The sequence below is a fragment of the Schistocerca serialis genome, chromosome 7 (genome assembly GCF_023864345.2).
Source record: "Schistocerca serialis cubense isolate TAMUIC-IGC-003099 chromosome 7, iqSchSeri2.2, whole genome shotgun sequence".
NCBI classification, from domain to species: Eukaryota; Metazoa; Arthropoda; class Insecta; order Orthoptera; family Acrididae; genus Schistocerca; species Schistocerca serialis.
Genome location: NC_064644.1, coordinates 624216251 through 624237017, shown reverse-complemented (window position 1 = coordinate 624237017; position 20767 = coordinate 624216251). Strand labels below are relative to the sequence as shown.

At 42.3% G+C, this 20767-nt stretch overlaps 1 protein-coding gene across 1 annotated transcript; it reads right to left on the bottom strand.

The window, feature by feature from the left end:
• Positions 1-1325: 1325 nt before the first annotated feature.
• On the bottom strand, positions 1326-17803 carry LOC126413309 (octapeptide-repeat protein T2-like). The gene is made up of 2 exons (XM_050083209.1): positions 16991-17803; positions 1326-1334 (listed from the first exon to the last, which is right to left on the bottom strand). Exons 1-2 carry the CDS (start codon positions 17801-17803, stop codon positions 1326-1328), a joined length of 822 nt encoding a protein of 273 aa, XP_049939166.1.
• Positions 17804-20767: the final 2964 nt, after the last annotated feature.

Here is a 20767-nt window from a genome sequence, read left to right as displayed (position 1 = left end):
AACAATTGTATTGCAGAACAACACCAAGAAATTCTATAAACCTTCGTAAATTTAATGGAAGTGCTTACATCAAGTACATAACTTAATAATTATGATTAAATAGTCCACAGAGCCGGTCGAAAATGGAAATAATTCGTTTAATCTCAAATTTTCAAGCAGTGGTAAAAGGGAGCGCCGTGAGCAACATACTAAGAATTCTGATAGGAGGAAAAGCGGTGGGGGAGGATAGAGTGTGAGGAAGTTAGTGTAGTTGGAGACCACTTTTGTACGCGTTTCTGTAACAACTCGAGAACAGACTACTATTACAAATGCTTACCGTTAAAACATTGAACTGCATTACATACGCTAGAAAAATATTCTATTCATTTTGTTTTAGTCTGCGCGAATACAGCTAGAAAATATTGAAGATCTCGTATTACACGGAGGCCCTGTAACTTTGGTGTTTCGTCTAGGTAAAGCGTGGTATTGCCGCCCCCCCCCCCCTTCTCTCTCTCTCTCTCTCTCTCTCTCTCTCTCTCTCTCTCTCTGACAGAGAATAATAACACCTTTCCAGACCAATATTAACCAAAAAATTTAGCACACGAAGTTCTGCACAGTAAGCACAATCCAAATACGCAAAACCAAAACCCGTGGCATTGTAACTTCGCTTGACCTGTATTGCTTGAACGAAACCCTCGATACCAGATACTCACACACATCTCTGAAAACTGATACCGCACATTTCACTTGGTCATTATAGCAGAAAAAAGAAAGCCCATAGTGACGAAAACAAACACATTGAAATCGTAAAAACCCATTACGTAAACCTTCACATACCATATCTAACACGAAGTCCACAGTACAACAAACGAAAACTCTCCAGACATAGTACAAAAAATATGACCAACCAATAATGGTAAACTGATGTCGACACCTACCAACCACTAACAACTGCCAAATACCAACAAGAAAACTTCCTAAATTAATGGAAAGAATCGTCCGTTATTGGTCGAACACCCTTCACCCAGAGCTTTTCGAGTTGGATGGATACGAAATCTGAAGTCATATGATGGAAGGAAAACCTGTAATGTAAAAAAATAACATCGCAGCCACTGCTGACAAAAATCAACCATCTATTGAGTCGAAACAGGCAATATAATAATGTAATATGTCTGATGTTTACTGTAAAAAAAATATTCACAATGAGCAAGCTATTAGACAAGTTGTATCAGAGGGCCGGTTCAATGAGTGAAAGATACCTTAATATCGGCCATTTTTATTTTTACCTGCATAACATGTTTACAAGAACATCAACTAAAACAGGAACACTGTCATTTTCTTAAAACTTAACGTCCCTGCAAAATACAATTTACAAGAAATATCAGAGTTCACTTACCATGGCTGTTAACTTGATGCAAAAGTCGTCCCCTCTCGCAAACACCAAAGAGTCGTCCCCTCTCGCACGCAAACACCAAAAACTCTCCTCCTCTCGCACGCAAACACCAAAAACTCTCCTCCTCTCGCACGCAAACACCAAAAACTCTCCTCCTCTCGCACGCAAACACCAAAAACTCTCCTCCTCTCGCACGCAAACACCAAAAACTCTCCTACTCTCGCACGCAAACACCAAAAACTCTCCTACTCTCGCACGCAAACACCAAAAACTCTCCTACTCTTGCACGCAAACACCAAAAACTCTCCTCCTCTTGCACGCAAACACCAAAAACTCTCCTCCTCTCGCACACAAACACCAAAAAGTCTTCTCCTCTCCCACGCAAACACCAAAAAGTCTTCTCCTCTCCCACGCAAACACCAAAAACTCTCCTCCTCTCGCACGCAAACACCAAAAAGTCTCCTCCTCTCGCACGCAAACACCAAAAACTCTCCTCCTCTCGCACACAAACACCAAAAACTCTCCTCTCGCACGCAAACACCAAAAACTCTCCTCTCGCACGCAAACACCAAAAAGTCTCCTCCTCTCGCACGCAAACACCAAAAAGTCTCCTCCTCTCGCACGCGAACACCGAAAACTCTCCTCCTCTCGCACACAAACACCAAAAACTCTCCTCTCGCACGCAAACAGCAAAAACTCTCCTCCTTTCGCATGCAAACACCAAAAACTCTCCTCCTCTTGCACGCAAACACCAAACACTCTCCTCCTCTCGCACGCAAATAGCCAAAACTCTCCACCTCTCGCACGCAAACAGCAAAACCTCTCCTCCTCTCGCAAACAGCAACAACTCTCCTCCCTTCCAAACAATAAAAACTCTCCTTCCTGTCAAACAACAAAAACTCTCCCCCAAACAACAGCAGTAACAAAACTCAAAACAGTAACAACAAAACTCAAGACAACAGCAACAAAACTCAAAACAACCGCAGCAAAAACAACAAAACTCCTCTCAACAACAAAACAACGCCGTAATACTTCGATCTCTACTTCTCTAATCAAGTAAGACGAATAACCCTCAGCTGTTCGTGTCATCCGTTGCAGCCGTCAGGCAGATCACGTGACTCGATAACAGCGCCTCTTGTGGCGCCCCACCAACTGACCGTCTGACAAATTGGCAGTGTGTCGGTGTTTTGACTGACCGACCGACGAACTTTTATTGTCGTAATGTCGGGCGCGTCCGACCAGTCGACAACCGAACCAAGAAATTGTGTCGTGTGTAGCACGATCGTGCCAATCGCATGAGTAAAACTCCTGTTCTGACAAAGCTCTCGGAATTAAATACTGTTGTAATATACATTTCGACGTCCGAGGCGGACGAAACTTTAAGGACAAAGTTTTTAGTGAAATTCAAAGACTGCATATGTTTTCGCGACACATCGTGCGAGGAGTATAACAATAGAGATGCAAGAAATGATGCACTTTTTTCATTTTCTAACGAATCCATAGTGGTTTCTCTATGTGCAACACGTGATTAAGCCTGTCTATCTTCTTTATTTCTGTTTTTACATTTTAATTTCCCTGTAGTCCAAACTGTGGGATCTTTCATTTTTATTTATTTATTTATTACAATTCTAACGCCAAGCGAGTTGGCGCAGGGGTTAGCACACTGGACTCGCATTCGGGAGGACGACGGTTCAATCGCACGTCCGGCCATCCTGATTTAGGTTTTCCGTGATTTCACTAAATCGCTCCAGGCAAATTCCGGGATGGTTCCTTTGAAAGGGCACGGCCGACTTCCTTCCCCGTCCTTCGCTAATCCGATGAGACCGATGACTTCGCTGTTTGGTCTCTTCCCCCAAACAACCCAACCCAACCCAACAATTTTAACAGTCACAAAATGTTTTATTTCTTATGTATCTGTACGGATGTAGATGTAGCAGATGTATTTACTAGATGATGCGCGCCGCCCTCATGTGTAGTCCTTCTTGTTCAAATATGAAATGAGATTCTGAAATTTGCAGGTCATCTTTTGTACTACATCCGTAAGTAAATTAGTAACGTTTTCGTGATCGTCTTTTGTTTTATTTATTTTAATTTATCATGATTTATTACCTCTGTCAGCTATAAATCTCGTTGTACGTTTCCCGAATAATTTTAGTTAATAATTGTAGCGGTATGAGAGTACTGAATCTTAGGTCTGCCGCCAGTGGCGAGCAATCGTAATACAGCTAACAGTCTCTCCTCGAAGTTTAGCACCTCTCTCAGGACTGCATTATTTTTCCTTTAACAAACGTTTTATGATGTCCAGCAGCTTCGAAATGCATTATTCACCCTTCTAAAATAATCAGGAAAATTATAAGCTCCCAGCCTGAACATGGGTGTATTTCTTCCCTTGGATTGGCCACTTCTTCGCCCACAGCTTTCTTTCTGCATTTTTCCCTTCTTACCTTTAAAACAGCCAATGCAAACCCCGTTATTATTTTTTATGAAAAACCAGGCCGGATCTCTTAGAACAAAAACGCAGTGAACTGAAGATAAAACAAACAACAGGGCGGCACTATAATCGCCGAGTACAGTCGGTTCGGACGTGTGTAGGCTGCGATCAATTTGGTCATTCTGTCATCCGATAAATTAGTGTGTAAGTGCAGGAGCCTTGTATACTCAAATATTGTTCATTTAGACCCTAAACCGATGACATATTCGTATTTCCTGCTTTCCGACGCTGAGCTGTCTCTGTTTCCTTTGCCTGGTCTTTGATGATAGCCAGCGCAGCTGGATAAATCTTTTCGTTCTGGTGCTAATTTTAATTACTTCCGGTTGAAAAGTGGACAATTGTTCCCAAAGTACGGAGCACAGGTTCTTAGTGACACCAATTTCGTGGACAAATTGTGGTTCCCTATATCTGGACCAAATTAATTCCAATTTCGTAGGGGGGGGTGTAGGTTAGAGTTTAACGTGCTGTCGACAGCGAGGCCATTAGAGACCGAAAAATGGCTCTGAGCTCTATGGGACTTAATATCTATGGTCATCAGTCCCCTAGAACTTAGAACTACTTAAACCTAACTAACCTAAGGACATCACACAACACCCAGTCATCACGAGGCAGAGAAAAACCCTGACCCCGCCGGGAATCGAACCCGGGAACCCGTGCGTGAGAAGCGAGAACGCTACCGCACGACCACGAGATGCGGACATTAGAGACCGAGCACAAGCTCGGACTATGGAAGGGTGGACTAGGAAGCCGGCCGTCCCCTTTCACAGGAACCATCCCGACATTTTCAGTACGCAATTTAGGGAATTCACGGAAATCCTATACCTAAATGGCCGGACGCAGGTTTGCACTGTCAACCTGCCGAATGTGAGTCCAGTGTGCTAACCACTGCGTTACCCCACTCGATAATTTCATAGTAGTTTGAAGGAACGATTCTGAGGTTACAAGCAAACCTCCGAGAGAAACCGTGGTCAGCCACCCAACCGAACTTTCCTCAAGCATTGCCAGTAACTCCCCATAGTGTGTTGCCAGTGATCTGTCGTAATGTTGCTTCGGTATACTACATACCTGGTAAGATATAGTATTGAAACCCTTCAACACTGAAGTCAGAAGCCTGTTAGGAGACATCGGAATCTGCTACTGCGAAATCTAGATTTTCGAGCTCTTTCTCTTATTCAGTTACTATCAGTGTCCCACTGTCAGTAAAGGACCCTATCCCACACATGCCCAGTTCACCGACCGACCGATAAATTGTGCGTGTGTAGCTTGTTGACCGACCGACCAACTGTACGCCTGTAGGCTTGTTGGTCGAAAGACCGATTTTTCTTTGCGGTTGGTTTGTTAGGTAAGACTAGCAGACAGCCGCACCCGCCTCCCCGCGGCCCCATTCACCGTACAAATTGTGTAGTCTGTCGTGCAAGCCGCCCCACAACAGTTCCTTTTCAGTCACCACGCGCGGGGTTCAGCGCACTCCGAATGTGGCTAACACGGTAGTGTGCGAGGCAGACGAAATTTTTATGACAGAGTTTCTGGAAAGTTTTCGAGTCTTCAGATGTCTGTGGGACGTGCCGCGCGAGCAGTATAGCAATAGAGGGGTAAGCAATGAAGTGCTTCTTTCATTTTTAACAAATCTGTAGTAGTTTCATGTGGCAAACAGAGAAAATAAAACATACACAGTTTTGTGAATAATGGTTAGTCGTCTGTCTGTTTCTCGGTTTTATTTCCAATACTCACCGGAAATGAAGTTAGATAACGTTAAATAGAGACAGATTGGATTTTTATTTCGTTTCAGATACGTATCGATAGTAGGAACTAAAAACCGAATTATAGACAGTACACGGACTTTCATTCATGAAATCCACTTGGTTCATTATTAGAAGTGTTACAAAAATCCAACCTATCGTCGCCTGTTCTGCTATGAAGAGCAAAGTGAAGTACTTTTCTTTTCTAACAACTGTTAAGTGCTTCACTTCTTATGAATATGTTGGTGAATTTATAATATGCGCCGCCGCCATTTGCAGTCGTCCGAATCTGAAAGGAGTTTCTTGAAATTACAGGGGATATTATTACTACATACGAACATAAATTCATAAAGTTTACATGAATATAATTTTCGTTTCGCTTCTGCTTTATCACGAATATTTCCTCAAGCAACTAAGAATCACCCTGCAGATTTCAAGAATCTTTTTAGATAATAATTCTGTGGATTAACTGCGCTGAATCTGAGGTCCTCGTAAATTCTGCCAGTGGCTAGAAATCGTATGTGGCTATCGTTTGACGACGTTCAGGAGCTCCGAAAAGCATTTTTCATCCATTCTTAAATAATTCCGAAAATCTTCGGGTCTCTGCTCCGTAAGTAACAAAGCGTAGGTGCATTTGGTCCATTGCAATAGCCATTTCTTTACCTACAGCTTTATCACGGCTTTTTCTGGCTTTGTTAGTTCGAACAGCCAAGCCAAATCCCAATTCTTTTCCTGTGGAATACTAACAAGGGAACCTCCCCATCGCACCCCCCTCAGATTTAGTTCTAAGTTGGCTCAGTGGATAGACCTTGAAAAACTGAACACAGATCAATGGAGAAAACAGGAAGAAGTTGTGTGGAACTAGGAAAAAATAGGCATAATATACAAACTGAGTAATCCATGTGTAACATAGGCAGCATCACGGATAGTGTGAGCTCAGGAGCGCCGTGGTCTCGTGGTTAGCGTGAGTAGCTGCGAAACGACAGGACCTTGGTTGAAGACTTGGCTAGAGTGAATATTTTAATTTTTTATTTTCAGTTCAGGCACTCACACAAAATCAACTTCGATCTACAAAATTCCAGGACATGTTCAGATTTGCTTGGACATATGCAGGATTTGACTGTCTACACACGGAAAAATTTGAAAACGTTAAAAACATATGTTTTGACAGAGCACAGGGAAAACTTAGCGACTGTGAAACTGTTGCATTCATTTGTTGCAGTTTGTGACAAACTCTTATGTTTTCATCACTTTTTTTGGGAGTGATTATCACATCCACAAGAAAACCTAAATCGGGCAAGGTAGAAGAATCTTTTTACCCATTCGCCAAGTGTAAAAGTTAGGTGGATCGACAACATATTCCTGTCATGTGACGCACATGCCGTCACCAGTGTCGCATAGAATATATCAGACGTGTTTTCCTGTGGAGGAATCGGTTGACCTATGACCTTGCGATCAAATGTTTTCGGTTCCCATTGGAGGGGCACACTAAACTTATTGCAGTGAACAGAAACGTCAATGAACGAACGGACAGATCATAACTTTGTGAAAATAAAGTAAAATTTTCCCTCAAGGGAAGACTTGAACCAAGAACCTTTTGTGCCGCAGCAGCAGACGCTAACAACTGGAACACAACGATCCTGAGCGTACACTATCATTTATGTTGCCTATTTTGCGGATGGACTAGTCAGTTTGTATATTTTGCTTATTTTTTTCATAGTTCCATACAACTTCTTCCTGTTTCTCGAGTGATCTGTGTTCAGTGTTTCAAGGCCTATCCACTGTGCCAACTTATAACTAAATCTGAGGGGGGTGCGATGGGGAGGTTCCCTTCTAAGCGGTATCGCGTAGAACAGAACGTCATAACCAGCTCTAGGAGCAGGGCGGCGCTGAAATGAAGTCGGTCGGGACGTGCGTTGTGTAGACTGTTACGAAATTTGTCGGTCGGTCAATAAACTGTGTAGAAGAGCAGTTGATGTTCGGGCGAGCTAGTTTTGCATGACGGAGTAATCGAGCACAGACTGCCTGGACAGCCTGCCGGAACCAGTCAACAGTGGCCGAGCGTAGAGGCCATGGCCAAGTCATACGTAATGTTAGTTCCAAAAACGTTAAACGTACCTTCATCCCTGCGCAACTACATCCAGCACAGGATTCTCATTCGTGGTGTATTTGTAATCATGCAGAGTGAGGAAGTATTTGCAGTAACAAGTAAAACTGAAACCAATGCGTAAACGTAGAGGAAACGGGAGTGTCCAAAAAGAGAAGTAAGGAATAAATATTTGTTGTAAACTAAAGAAATTCTACAGCATATGTCACGCGTAAGCTGACCAACGTTTCTGTTTTTCCAGTCGCGAGCAACTCATTTAAAGAAATACAGTTGTATGAAATTCCACACTGACATCTCCTTCAGGAATGTAGGTTGTAATAAAAAAACAACGAAGTTTGTTGCAATGTGTGCTAAAGAGGTGACACGTTTTAGAGGTGAGAGGTGTTTCTGATGACAGTTCCGAAGAAATAGGCTAAGAATTAATTCATCAAGTTGCAAATTATCGAGAACTCAGCGTTTCAGATGTTACGTCAAATATTTCTACTGTAAGTGTGCATGTCAAAGAAGAGGCTTCTTGCAGTGTGAAACCGTACAAGATCTTCTGTTATTAAGTAAGTTATTAATAAAAATTTGTCTACGACAGTTGATATGCGTGGACTGATTGGTATAAAACAGGGCCGGCCATAAATTCTGCACGCGTGCGGTGCTCCTGCACATGTGCAACTTTCGGGTCACAGCGTGCACGCCGCAGCAGTCAGCGTTCATGTGGTGCATGTTTCTACGCACAGATGTCTCTTTATCCACTTGCTGGGATACTCTGTACCGGCGCATTCTAGTGCTCTTTCCACAGCTAGCAGGCCAACCATGGGAAGATGTTTAGCGTATTAAACATTTAAAATACTGTCACAATCTACTCATTGAGACGTCTACTTTTATTTTAACAGTTTAACTCAGTAACACAAGTAATACAGTTAACAACCGTGGATTTTTATTAAGGCACCTTGACTGACGGCACGTAAATACGCGTAATGCTTTTGATCTAGTATTTAAGAAAGAGAGTACTTAGACTCCCAAGAACCTTATTCATGATTTAAAATAACATTAAACTAATGCAAGGTTTCCTATAACTAATTCTCGGTGCCCTCAGTTACACCCACATAATTTGTCTCACTGACCTCTGAACAGAATAACAGCAGACCTCTCGATGATCACCTGTTATTTCAATACCATTATTGCTATATCTTTCATCAGTTACGTCTGAAATCTGCATAATAACCGACAATTAGATGAATGTTATGTTTTATCGACTTCAGCTGAGCGTAGCCCTTCACGCATTAAAAAAAAAATATCTAAATGTAAGTATACATTGGCAGAATCGCTTTAATGACCAACTCTCCTGACAATAATGTAACATGGAGCAGAATGAGGCAATGATGCACAGTTAGTAAACAATAATTTTTAATTATGAAAGGAATAAATCCAAACACGTTTATCACTGTTCATGAGAAATGATAACAGAGTTGATGTGTCCCATCCATTTTCTTAAGCACAATTAACACTCGTGTTTGTGATATGTATTGTAGTGTCTTTCAATTGAAAACTTACACTAGCCGCTTATTATTCGGCGGCACAGCATACACTGAGTTTTCACCAACGGCTACAAAAAGAATTGCAGTTCCCAGTCATTTTTAAACGACTGAGAACATAGATCTCCCGTCATTTAATTTTTCACAGTATTTGCCATTTCTCAGTACTTCTCTGTTAAGGTTACGGTTACCAGGGGTAAACGAGACTGGGAATGTTGCGCTCTTGCTTGTACCACATAAACAGGGAAGTGGAGCCCCTCCGTTCATTTAGGACACATGTCTAATAACAGATGCCACTGTCGCACATGTGCAGCACTTCCGCACGTCTGCACACTGTGATGCGTTTGGCCGGCCCTGGTATAAAAAGTGCATTATTTGACACAGCACATTACGTAAGCACAGATTGGTCTCTTGTGAATAACGTTCTATTTATAACCGAATTCCCGGACGTTAAGCTGACAGGAGTAAATACAGGGTGTATAAGAGGACAAGAAAAAAATTCCCGGATTTCTCGGTTAAAATTACACTTTCTCCCGGGTGAAAATACACTTTTTCCTTGTTAAGTGACAGGGTACTTTTCCTCGAAACTGTAAAACTTATCAATCCCTTGAATGGTTATGGTTTTATACATCAGTGTAGTACTTCTCGGCTCTTTAGAAAACAACATTCAGTAAAAAAAAAAAATTGGAAACGTGTATGCTGCATATTTTCGTGTTACGAAAGTGTAAACTTAAATTCCGCATGTCACTTTCTGAAGCATTGAAATAAAGCTTGCAATGCGCTTTTGTAGCCAGTCATAGCTCATGTCACGTGATCTCGCCAGCCGATGACATCGAATATTCGAGCATAGGACACATGATAGCAATACCACCGTTAAGTAGTGCGTGCACACAGATAGGAAACGTTAATGGTTTAAATTAATATACATATTGTTACTACAAGAAGAGTTTTCACATATAATCTTGGTCTCTAAGATTAATAAGCTGCAAGAGAAGCTAAGCTTTCACATATCATGTTGATCTTTTTTGCGCACGTTACACTTAGACACATCCCACAAATGTGCCAGTAAAATTTTTAACAAGGACATGACTGATCTTCTGAGCTCGAAATTTTTCTAAATGTTCGTACCAGACTTGATTTTTAAATGAGTCAAACGCTCTGTGATTTAAGGAATTCATCGTAAATTCTCGCACATATTTCATCTTACATAAAAGAAAATTTACTTTGAAACTAACGCTTTTCAAATAACCATTCGCAATATTTCCCCGCGACCTGTTAGAAATAGGTTGTCTCAGTAGCCAGCGCCAGATAACAGGCGCCAGATAACAGGCGCCAGATAACAGGCACCACCGCGCTTGCGCAGCTACTAGGATTCTGGAAGCTCGTATGTTCGTAGGTGTAAGACATTAAAAGATCTTACATTGTCATAAAAGAAAGAAATCAGAGGATACGCAAAGAGCATCGGAATTTCGTGAACCACACTAAAACGCGTAATTCGGCTTGAAGTGCACATTCGTATGTCCAGATTCGAATGTAAATTTTCTTGGAGTACCAGTAATGTATTATTTCATCTTTGGTTCTTCATTATAACATAATTTCATACGTGCTAGAAGGTGAAAACATGCACTTTTGAAATGCAGCAAACAGTTGAAACCAGCCAGTAGTGTGGAATAAAACAGTTCGTTTCAAATAAATTGACTGCCTCAGAGGAAAAGATTAATAAAAGCCAAATCTCCTTAGCAAAACGACAAAAATAACTTGATTGTTCTGTAAGGCTATTGATGCTTGACTGTCAGAAAGGTGGAAATAAAATAAAATCTGAAACTAACAACATATTTTAGCCTTCCGTACTCATGTCAATGTATTTTAATTTAATTCACTTGATAGCTCCCAACCACAGAAATCCATTTTGTTTTCACTTGACGTGAGAGCAATAAACGAAGAGAAAACAGCAAAATCACTGAACGTAAACGTCGGTCCCGTGAAGATTATCATCTTTCCCACTATAACTGAGACTATGTGCATCAGAAAAAAAAATCGCAATCAATATTGGATGGGATATTTTGTAACCGGGAGAACAAGAACTCTTCAGAAGATTTGCATTCTTTATTGCCTATAGCTAATAACTCGCTTTTTTGTGAGATAAAATTAAAAATAGGATACATGAAACCAGTAGAAGAGACAAGCAAGACAGTACACATTTCTTCAGTCCTTAAACGTAGCATTTTTTTCTCTTTGTTTCCTTTCTGGGAAAGAATCTTACTTCATCAAAGATCGTCAAATGTTTTGCTACATGAAAAAAGAAATTCTTTGTCTAATACTGAAAAAGCCGTTAATACAAACAGTACCAAATACTTGTGTGGTTTCTCAATCTGATTACGTGTTTTTGTCACTGTCTGCTACATAAAACAAAATAGGCCTGTCTAATATTCTAGCTATTGTAACAAACACCAAATAAACGACAGTTTTGGCACAAATGGTCATTTTTATAACACGAGAAAATATAATTCACGAAGTACCAATATCAAATGCTTGTCAGGCTTACTACAAGCAAAAAGCTTTATGTTCGGAAGTAGTTTCACATTTCATTCATACGCTCCAGCTTCCCAAGCATGAGATCGAAAGTAGTAGTACGAAACTTTTATATAAAATTGGAATCGTCGCTGCTCGGGAGTAGCCGAGCGGTCTGTGGGCGCTGCAGTCATGAAAAAGGTTTCTACGGCTGCCGCCCCATCCCAATCTCCATCGTTCACGGTGTATCCAGTCTCCTTCATTAAGACCTCTCGCACCCATTGCTTCGTTGACGTCGTCTTTCCTACATCTCGCAGGTCTACCGCGCCGCCTTCTTTGATGTGGAGTCCATTACCATACCCGTTTCTGCCATCTTGTCTGGAATACGCTGTAAGTGACCATACCACAGTAGGCGCTTCCTTTCTATGTAGTCTAGGATTGTGCTTTTGACATTCATAACCTCTCTGATCGTATCATTTCTAATATGGTCAAGTCTGGAGTATCCACAACTCCGTCTCCAGAAATCCATCTCGACAGCCAGCAGGCGATCTTTCTGCCTCTGGGTTAGTTCCCACAACTCTGCACCATGTGTTGTGATACTTTCAATAATTGTGCAAGCGTACAATGATCTCTTCTCCTCGAAAGGTAAGAAGCTGATTACTCTAGTCAACAATACGCAGTTCTAGGTAATCCAATGTTTTTAACTGTTACTCGAAGATATATAGTTTGTGGGGGCTTGAACTATTTTGTACCCAGTACCGACTGTAGGGATGAATCAACTTATCGTTGAGGTATGAGTTTGTGGCAATATTGCACTCAACGTGGATTGTGCTGACTGGTAGTACATCTACAGCTTGATCCGATGCATAAAATTTACTGGCGTCCCACACCAAAACACGATCATTTGCAAAACCTAGCAGTGGACCTATTGAATCTCGGTCTAAAGTCGATAGTAGCACTCTCTGCCCGTATTTGATTTAAGGATATTGTTTGCCCGCAGTCAATACCTTTTCCTTACTGTTTTAAGACTTCGTTTAAATCATCAATATCGTAGGCACCAAGTTGTATTTGTAGAATCTCCTTCCAACCGTCAGTTTCCAGATGATCTTCGTGATATTTGGAATGCTGTTATACGCCTCCAGACGAATCAGGGCAATACTCCAGTCCCCTGCACTTAAATCGGAGGAAAGTAATTTGCACGTAATGCTGATACTCGCTCTTTTAAAGTCAGAGTGTATGGCATTGCATCTAAACCTCAAATGATGGGCGTGCGTTCAGTTATGGCTCTTTCATATGTGTGGATGTTCGCACACCGGCTCTGACAAGGAGAGGAGAAAGCGCGCATTCGACTTCTCACCGTTCTGTCTAAATATAGCGCGCATTCCAGAAGTTCGCTGATGCAGGCGAAGGCTAATTTGCCATGGCTGTGATGAGAAACATAATGCGGAGATGCCCGCACAGGTATGTGTTAGTCCTGACATCACCGTAAATTGTAGAAAACACAACTTTTGCTGGTGAAGTAGCGTTGTGAATCTTCAGGCGGTTGTAAATCCCCAAATGAATCGAAATATTGTACTGTATTTATACTTTTCTTAACATACGCCTCCCAATGGATCCCTGGACCCCCCGCAACATCTAAATTTACAATTCCGCACTCATTCGTCCGCCACATAGTCTTCGGTAATGTATCCCGCATAAAGACGCAACGGAATCCAGGAATGTGAAGTTTCTCTTTAACAATATTAATGATACCTTTATTCGTGAGCGTTCGATCAGGTAGGATAACTAACGAACTTTTTTTATTTATGAAGATACCTAGTCCTTTTCTGTATGGTTTCAAGTAGAGACCCTTACCGATAGCTGCTGCTTCCGTGGCCAGATTATGTCTTCTGGCTTCCTATAGATGCGCCTGTGCATTCTGTGTGTTTTTGACGTTTTGGCTACAGCTGCAGCTCCACCTGTAAGTGAACCTACCGCCGCCAGAGCTGCAAAGGTCTGCAACGAGGAACGGAATAATTCCACCTGATGTGTTTGGTAGTGGTAGGACTCTAGGTGGTTTAATTGCAGTCGTCGTCTTCTTCTTCTTCTTCTTCGCTTTCCCTTCGCCCCCCCCCCCTTCAACACACGTTTAGCTGCACACATCGAAGTGAGAATACAGTTTTTGAAAGTGCCTGGTTCGTTCTTCTTCGCCCCAACAGCTGTTCGCGCTGCATTCATATTTCGTTTGCAACTCATCACCTGCATGTCGAACTTAATTTTTCCATGCATAGTTTTATCAACTACGAATGCATCAACGCGCTGACCTATTCGGAGATCTTTTCTTCGCCTTATTTGCTTAGCTCTATCGGCTAATATTCGGTCGGCAACGTGGCGTGCTGGGAGATCTTTATTTGCAGCGAATGCGAGGTCGTGTTCAAGGCAGACTTCGTCTAGTAGGTTAATACCGCTACCACCGCGTGCCAGGCGTTTCTGAAGCTTTCTCAGGCCCACAGAAGTTGTACCCCGGAATGTGCAATTCAAAAGGCAATTTTTCAAAAATACCACCTCCACCTCTTATGGTGTTCTATCATGTATGGTACACTACCGAGGAGACAGAGGTCTACGCTCCCTGTTATACACTAACTCGTCAGCGTCAATCTAACTGTTTTCTGATGATGGAAATACTAACCATTTAACTAGCGCTCTATTCCCGCGACGTCTTATCACGCGTTCGATGAGAAATACATCTGCTTCAGAACTCTTCAGCAATTCTTCTGTGTAAAAGCATCCAGCCATTTCTTCACCCTTGCCATCCTTTAAGATATGTCCTAGGGTTCGTTCTGTGCACTTTGGATACTGTGAATATCTCCGCTCACCAGTTTGGTAACTACGATTTCTCGAACGCTGTCTTGTATTTTGAAATATGTACTAAGTCGCCTACATTGAACCTCTTTTTGCGCGGGTCCAGCATTTAATGTGGAAATATACTTTGTCCATGAGTGAATTATAGCGAACATAGGTCGGTCTCATTTTTATTGTACTATGTTTGGTTCTATTATACCGCGCATTTATTTGTGGGATGATATCTAGCCACTTGTAAGAACCGCGAAGATTAAAAGGTATTCACATTTGAGCTTTGACCATTCTGTTCAAACTGTCCACGAAGCTAGCTTTCAGGTGGGTAAACGTCGAGTAGTCGTGTATCCCGTACCGCTCCATCACAGTCTTGAAATATTCATTGTAAAACTCACCACCATGATCGGTTTCAAGATTGTCTGGGCATCGATTTGATCCTGTCTGCAGCAAACGCTCAAACACTACAGCAACATCTCTACCGGTTTTAGTTTTGACAGGTAATGCCCATGCAAATTTAGAATATGTATCAATAACCATTAAAATGTATTTGAATCCATTATTCTCAAGTGAATATTGACTTATGTCTACACGATTGGCCTGCCACAAGTCATCCAGCCGCTTAATCATAACATGCCTCAGAGGATATGTTTCGCGTGGTGGCTTGTGCAATTCTCGAACTACCGTCTCCATACTTATTAAATAATACCTCTCTCTCAAAGCTCAGAGATTATCGAAAAAACCTCGTTCGAATGAGCTGTACTGCCTGCAGCAGCCGAAGCCATCAACAGTCGAAGTCTATTTGTTCATCCGGCTCATCGTAATATATATACTTCGGGAGTTGATTGCTCACGCCTTTATGCTGAAAGTCTACACCCTCACCAATGCTTTTAGGATGCTCATTCAGTAAAGGTTGTATAATGGCTCTGTATTTAGAGTTTTGCAGGTTTCTCAGTGTTCTGTCAGGAATTTTATACAGCTCAGTCAATTGCAGTATTTCACCATATACTTTGCGATTATTGGTAGAGTATTTCAAGTTTTTGAGGGCCTTAGGAAGATAAGATTCATTAAGCCAGGTGTTCTTTTAAACTCTGTATCCCCGATGCGTGTCGTGCTATCATATAAACTTACAGTTTGAGCCTAGCATGTACGGTCTCTCCCCACTGACACCAAATGTTCTATCTTACCCGCTCAATACTGGTTGGTGAATTCTGCGATTGAATCATTATCACGCGAAGCCATCTTACTGATAGATTCGGTAACAGGTTTAAAAGTTTCTCTTAATGTTCGCTCGCAACCCATATGCCCCATCCTCAGCTAACGTAATTTCTCTGGAACTGCTTTGCGTGGCTGAATGACTTTATGCTTTGTCGACATCTCGAAGCATACTAATCAGAGCTGCGCATATCGCGTGGTTTTATATATGCTTTGTCATTCTTCTTCTTCCCTACACCTCCTCCTTCAATAACAACCACCTCAGCTTCTATCTTCTCTCCAATTGCGCTAAATCTATTCTCTAGCCAATTTTGGTTAAGTGTAAGAAGTTTATGAGTGTCCTTTAATTCCCTTGCAAGCTTACCGAGTCTTGCCTCAAGATTCTTAAATTTCATATCGGTATACACGTGAGCATTATATGCACACCTAACCTCTCAGATTGAGCATCCGCCAAGCGTGCGAATTTGTCCATGGTGTAGTATCTACTGACGCACTCAGCTATTTTGTACATTTATATATGGAGAAACTGCTGGAAGTTCCGGCTACAACTACCATCATTCAGTTTCCGCCTTTTATCAACAACGAGAAAACCGGATTGTGAGTGATTCCAACAATCAGCACATATCTTTACAAATTCATTGTATGACATGTCAGTCCCAACATGAGCCTGGTAAATGTATGTTAAATTGAGATTGTCTTGTTTGAAGGCTATAATGAGGTTGGCATTATCCCTCACCAACTGTTCTGGGATCCTGGAATACGTCTGAGATAAAATACGTGAACACCCATATGACGACCAAAGCAGAAATATCTACGAATTTGATCCTGCTTTTCGACAGCCACATAGTCAAATATGAAGACAGTGTTAGGCTTTACCTTTTCAGGTGGGGGGAGGGGGGATGTCGTACCTTTCACTGAATGCTCTTACATTACACCATCTACCCTCTCCCCCCCCCCCCCCCCCCACATGTGGGTCCGGGGATTAGAATAGGCCCGAGGTATTCCTGATGCCTGCCTGTCGAAAGAGGCGACTAAAAGGAGTCCCTCCCCCTCAAGGGGTAGTTAGCGCCTGCGTCCGGAGACGCACGGTTCCACGACCTATATTTGCGGTCATTTTGGTTTTTCGCTTCTTCTCGTTTCTTCCTTCCTTTGGTTGGTTCCCTTCTTTTTTCTTCTCCATCTCACTGTCTCACTTACACTTTCCCTTGCCTTCCTCTCCTTGCCTTCCTCTCCTTGCCTTCCTCTCCTTGCCTTCCTCTCCTTGCCTTCCTCTCCTTGCCTTCCTCTCCTTGCCTTCCTCTCCTTGCCTTCCTCTCCTTGCCTTCCTCTCCTTGCCTTCCTCTCCTTGCCTTCCTCTCCTTGCCTTCCTCTCCTTGCCTTCCTCTCCTTGCCTTCCTCTCCTTGCCTTCCTCTCCTTGCCTTCCTCTCCTTGCCTTCCTCTCCTTGCCTTCCTCTCCTTGCCTTCCTCTCCTTGCCTTCCTCTCCTTGCCTTCCTCTCCTTGCCTTCCTCTCCTTGCCTTCCTCTCCTTGCCTTCCTCTCCTTGCCTTCCTCTCCTTGCCTTCCTCTCCTTGCCTTCCTCTCCTTGCCTTCCTCTCCTTGCCTTCCTCTCCTTGCCTTCCTCTCCTTGCCTTCCTCTCCTTGCCTTCCTCTCCTTGCCTTCCTCTCCTTGCCTTCCTCTCCTTGCCTTCCTCTCCTTGCCTTCCTCTCCTTGCCTTCCTCTCCTTGCCTTCCTCTCCTTGCCTTCCTCTCCTTGCCTTCCTCTCCTTGCCTTCCTCTCCTTGCCTTCCTCTCCTTGCCTTCCTCTCCTTGCCTTCCTCTCCTTGCCTTCCTCTCCTTGCCTTCCTCTCCTTGCCTTCCTCTCCTTGCCTTCCTCTCCTTGCCTTCCTCTCCTTGCCTTCCTCTCCTTGCCTTCCTCTCCTTGCCTTCCTCTCCTTGCCAAATGTGGATAGGACACCAGATGGATCCGCTCCTCTGGGGATGGCAGGATTCAGAGTTTGTCTTGGCCTCATTCCTACCTCCAAAGAACCAGCTCCACAGTCTCTTCTCTCAACAAGACAGTCAAACGTTGACGTATGTGAAATTTGTGTACATACCTACTTTTACAATCTCATCTCATACATTCACGTAAAATTCTGTAACTACGAAATATAATAATCACTACTTAATTTCAAGGAGTGTCTCTCTCTTCCTGTGTCCTTCATATCAGTTGAATGGGCATCACTATATTATATTGAGGGTTATGAACGGATACCATGTACCTGACAAGACAAATTTCGGAGGGGAGCTAAAAAAATAACCTTTAATAAAAATTTTGATTGTTTTGATTTTTTATTTAGAGATAATCACTTATTACTCACAGGTTGTGCATTGTATTTTTTGCATCATTTTGTTATAACATGTATTTTTTCCACTTGCAAGTATTTTTGAGTCAGAACTTTCTCTGACATCTGTCAGATACGAGGTCTCAGTTCTTAACCCTCGACATATGAAAAACTTTAATATTTTTCAAATTTTACAAAATTTTAGTATTTTATTCTATTACTATATTACATATGTACAAGACAATTGGTTGCTATAGTTCTCTGTTTAAAAGACTGTACATAAGAATTACTGAAGAACTACATTTGAAATTGATGAGAAATGGTCCAAATTTAATGAGGAGCAGTACACAAATGGGTGGTTCAATAAATTCACTTTTGGTTTCATCGAATGCCAAATTTCTCTCTCCATATCTTTTTTCTGGACGAGACTATTGATAGGTGGGTTAGTTTCTACGATAATACCAAAAAACAGAGGTTAAAACGAAAAATTTTTATGAATATGTGAAATTGGTCCAATTTTGAAGAACACTAGTATGGAAACGGGTGGTCCAAGAAATATACGGATGGTCTCGTTCAATGCAGAATTTCATGCCCTACAATTTTTAATTGCACTATGTTTTCGATTTGTGAGTCATTTACGAAACCGAAAAATACCACTTTCTCGGGTACATTTTTGCTCCCCCCCCCCCCCCCCCGCACTTTTCCACAACTCGGCTGTGGGGGAAAACCTAGGATAGTCATACTGGGACACAAACGAAGCCATTAAAACAATAAAATTTTTGTAGCAATTATTTCCGATTGGAATGCTAATTCTACTGGACTAATTGTAAATACTGTTTGTTAGGGGGTGTGTGGCAACGGCGCAGTGCCGTATCACGCGAATGAACGCCACAATAGATAATAACATATGCACTAACCGTCGCATGCAGACGGCCGACATAGTAACCAAAATATTGGACATTGATTTACTCCAGGGTATAACTGCTCTCGGAACACAATTCATAGGTTGCAATCACATTCTAGGAAACTGTCGCTGAATAACAATGACAGAAATAATGGACGCAGTATATCGGGACAAAACACGGGGCCTGCGCCTAACTGGACGCCACCCCCGCAAAATCATACCGTGAGCACTTCAGAGGTGTCCCAGGAATGGTCCTCAAGCAACGCTGGTGGGTCATACTAAAACCGCCCCCATCGTACTCACTACGACCGTCAAAAAGGGGGGCGAGTGGAAGTGATAGACGGCATGAAGAGCAGTGGCAGCTGTTGGGTAAGAGCACAAGAGCACATGAACACCTTACCATTTGGCACCTTGCTGATTTATTGGTTATTTTTCTTTGAAAGCTTTAAACATAATGTAGATGGGGTAACCCGAAATAAATTACACCTACCGCACTACGCTACATTGTTCCCCTGACTCAGTGAAACTGAAACTTTGGATCACAATAACGGGCGCACATTCACGGGCCAAATACATACGGATTTGATAAGCAATGTGCACGGTTCACAGCACTCATCTACAAGTTTACATCAATGCCACCAGGTGACAGCGCACTGCAGCAGTCGTTTGCTTGGCATAAATCCCACTAGGCAGTTGGCACACTGCACAGATACGCCAATTCACCCGCTATATGGTAACATTAGATCGGACATTGGTGTATTTTATATACTGGCAAAAAACACCTACTTTGTGAGATTCTGAATGAGATGCAGTACATTAAGTTCTGGATTTTATCCTACAGTAATCCATTTGAGGCACTCAGAACCATAAAGCACATCATTGTCAATTGTGAGTGTAGAGCATTTATTCAATGCTTCTGAAATCTGTTGACCTTTCGGTGGGTCAGGTTTATCGGCACTGTAGGCCCACATTACATGTATATCTGAACATTCAAGAAAAGCTGTCTTACTGGTTTCTCTGATATTCACTTAAATTTGGGGGTCAAGGACAGTGTGCTTTTGGCCCTCGTGGCTCTCAGCGCCTTATTCGTGTTCTGGTCAAGTGACCTCGTTGGTAGATGGCACTAGTTGAATTTAATAATTTCCGTGAAAGGCAGTGTGTGTTTGGAATTGGCTGTTTACTGCGCAGGAATCTGCTTTCTTGTGCAGTGTCAACATCAGTTCTGTTGAACCTGTCGTAATGAGCGTACAGCATTGTGAGCCGGGAGTCCCCCATTTGGGGAAGTTGGGCAGCCGAGGGCAAGTACTTACTGCATTCGACGCCCACATTGGGCTAAATGATGGTGACACAAAACCCAGTCCTCAAATGGAGAAAAATCTTCTGCTCCAGCTGGGAATCCAACCTGGGCCCCTTGAACCTGTATTAAACGCTAACAGAAAACAGAATCACCAGGAAAAGGAAGCAGGGCCTCTCAGACGACATTCGTTGTTTGAGAAAGTGAGGAAATCAAATAAGCGTTACTAGAAGTGAACATTCAACAAAGAAGTGTATAATACGCATAAGCTGTGTGCGTGCATCGTAATAATTCCCGATTATCGGCCTGGAAATCAATTCATTAACTAATACATGAATTGTACATGCATGAATTGCACAGGCATGAATTGCACATTTTTCAGAAAAACTAAAAAAGGCGCGAAAACTGCCACTTACACAAATATATGAAATGGAGAGTAGTGAAAGACTAAACA

Bases quoted from the DNA above. Each gene is read 5' to 3' on its own strand.
- LOC126413309 (XM_050083209.1), bottom strand. From the start codon at position 17,803: ATGAGGCCAAGACAAACTCTGAATCCTGCCATCCCCAGAGGAGCGGAT.